The 2,037-nt window shown below is 38.1% G+C and overlaps 1 protein-coding gene across 1 annotated transcript in view; it reads right to left on the bottom strand.

Moving 5' to 3' along the window:
- The window catches only part of LOC107691828 (myosin regulatory light chain 2, smooth muscle minor isoform-like), a 6,442-nt gene that overhangs the window by 1,701 nt on the left and 2,704 nt on the right, over positions 1-2,037 (bottom strand). Inside the window, exon 2 of the mRNA XM_016490637.1 lies at positions 225-440. Within this exon, the coding sequence (XP_016346123.1) occupies positions 225-411 (187 nt within the window). The 5' untranslated portion in view covers positions 412-440. The remainder of the gene's footprint in view (positions 1-224; positions 441-2,037) is intronic.

Raw genomic sequence — 2,037 nt, forward strand, 5'->3', positions numbered from 1 at the left:
TATATCCTAATGATTTTTGGCATAAAAGAAAAATCGATAATTTTGACCCATACAATGTATTTTTGGCTATTGCAAAAGTGGCATTGCACTCTTCCAAATGTGACCAGTTCCTCTCCCGTCTGCATTATGTACTCAGGAGAAAGTGCAATTAAATTGAAAACAATGAAATGCAAAACAAAAGCAAGAATTGTAAGCCGTGGTCCTCAATGCCAGTAAAATCTTACCAAGAGAAGCAAGCATGTCATGAAGATCCTCCTTATCAATGAAGCCGTCGCGGTTCTGGTCGATCATGTTGAACGCTTCCTTAAACTCCTGAATCTGCGACTGATCGAACATAGCGAAGACATTGGAGGTTGCCCGCTGAGGGCGTTTCTTGGTGATCTTTCCCTTGGTGCGACATTTGCTCGACATTTTGGCTGTATTTGGTTTTTACCTACAAGCTGGAAAAACAAAAGACGCATCAGAAACAAGCCCAGACACTTACAGATTCACTTGCCAAAAATAAATAGCTTACTATTCTTCAGCTCAACAACTTTTTGCATTCTTTTTGTGCACCGAGCAAAATTGAAAAGACATCGACAATGTCTTAGGGGTTCTGCAAAACTAGGTATCTGCAGGTTTTCCTGAAGGTACATTTTTATTAAGCGCATGTAAAGAAAATGTAAGGAATAAATTGAAGGGAACACAATATGTCACTACAGTAAGTTCACTAAATGTAAACGTCTACGGATCACAAATTGAGTTGTAAATGAGAAAATACAACTTCAAAAAATATCTACTACGTTACTTTTCATTCATTTTACAAAAAACTTTACTGTACATTCTGATCGAAAAATGCAAAAAGTGCTTTTCTTCGCTCAGTATTTTTCAGTTCAAACATCTAAAGAGTCTTAAATCCAAACATTTACTTGAGAAGCAAATGTACTTACAGTCTCGTTTTCTTTTAAACTGATCAACGTGAAATGAGTTAATATTAAAAAAAAGAACAAGTATCTGCCAACAGGCTCAGTAAAATTAATTTAATTCAAAGGGGAAACAAGTTTTCACACCCCTTTGACAAATATGTGTTCCTGTTTTAAGCATAAACTCACTTCAATATCTCAAAACAAGACTTTGACTATCTTCATTTTGCACCTCAAGTAACTTTATCTTGATTTAATGATGTTTAGACATTTGTATTGGAATACATGGGGGAAAAAAACACCTAGGAAGATGTTCATTTTTGCATTGCATGCAACATTTAATGCAACGTGTATGCAACGACTTGATTAAATTAATTGAAGATTTTTTGAAGGCCTTAATTTGTGAAAGGGGGAATTAAAGGTGGGGTAAGTGATTTTTCAAAAACGCTTTAGAAAACCGATTCGGGCCGAATAGCAAAACAAACTTGTATCCAATTAGCAGTAAGGGGCGTGTCTACTCAGGATGTGGAGGAGAGAGCGTTCAGTCCGAGCCGAGCGACAGAAAGATAGAGATGGCGGATAAAAAACAAAAGAGGAAAACGTCTGTGGAACAAAAGAAGGCTTAAGGCAAGAAGTAGGACCCGTGTACATATCGGATCAGCTTTCCAGCGCTGGAGAGAACTCAAGGAGCGGAAGGCCTGCGATCGGACGCCGAGGTTGCTTTGTTTCTTCTCGATAGGTGAGTAACACCATGTCTACAACGGACGCGACAGCTAAAGTCTGTCTAGTACACTGGACGCGAAAGCGACCGTTGAAAATCATTTGAAATTAGTGTCAATACGTCATGAATGGAACGCAGCAGCAGCAGTTTTCTGTCGGGGATTTGTCATGTCGTGCCGCGCCGCATCCAGTGTAGACCATAGATATGTATATATGTATCTATGGTGTAGACCAGTGTTTCCCAACCTTTTTTTAGTCGCGGCACCCTTTGGAAATTTTAACAAACTTGTGGCACCCTACAAAATTTATTTTGTCACAATATTTGAATGTCTAACTTCTATATGATAATTTGAAAAGTATAGATATTCGGTACAACAGGGAAGAACTGCAGAATATAATGTCATACAGATATTTT

The sequence above is a fragment of the Sinocyclocheilus anshuiensis genome, unplaced genomic scaffold (genome assembly GCF_001515605.1).
Source record: "Sinocyclocheilus anshuiensis isolate Anshui unplaced genomic scaffold, SAMN03320099.WGS_v1.1 scaffold206, whole genome shotgun sequence".
NCBI lineage: Eukaryota > Metazoa > Chordata > Actinopteri > Cypriniformes > Cyprinidae > Sinocyclocheilus > Sinocyclocheilus anshuiensis.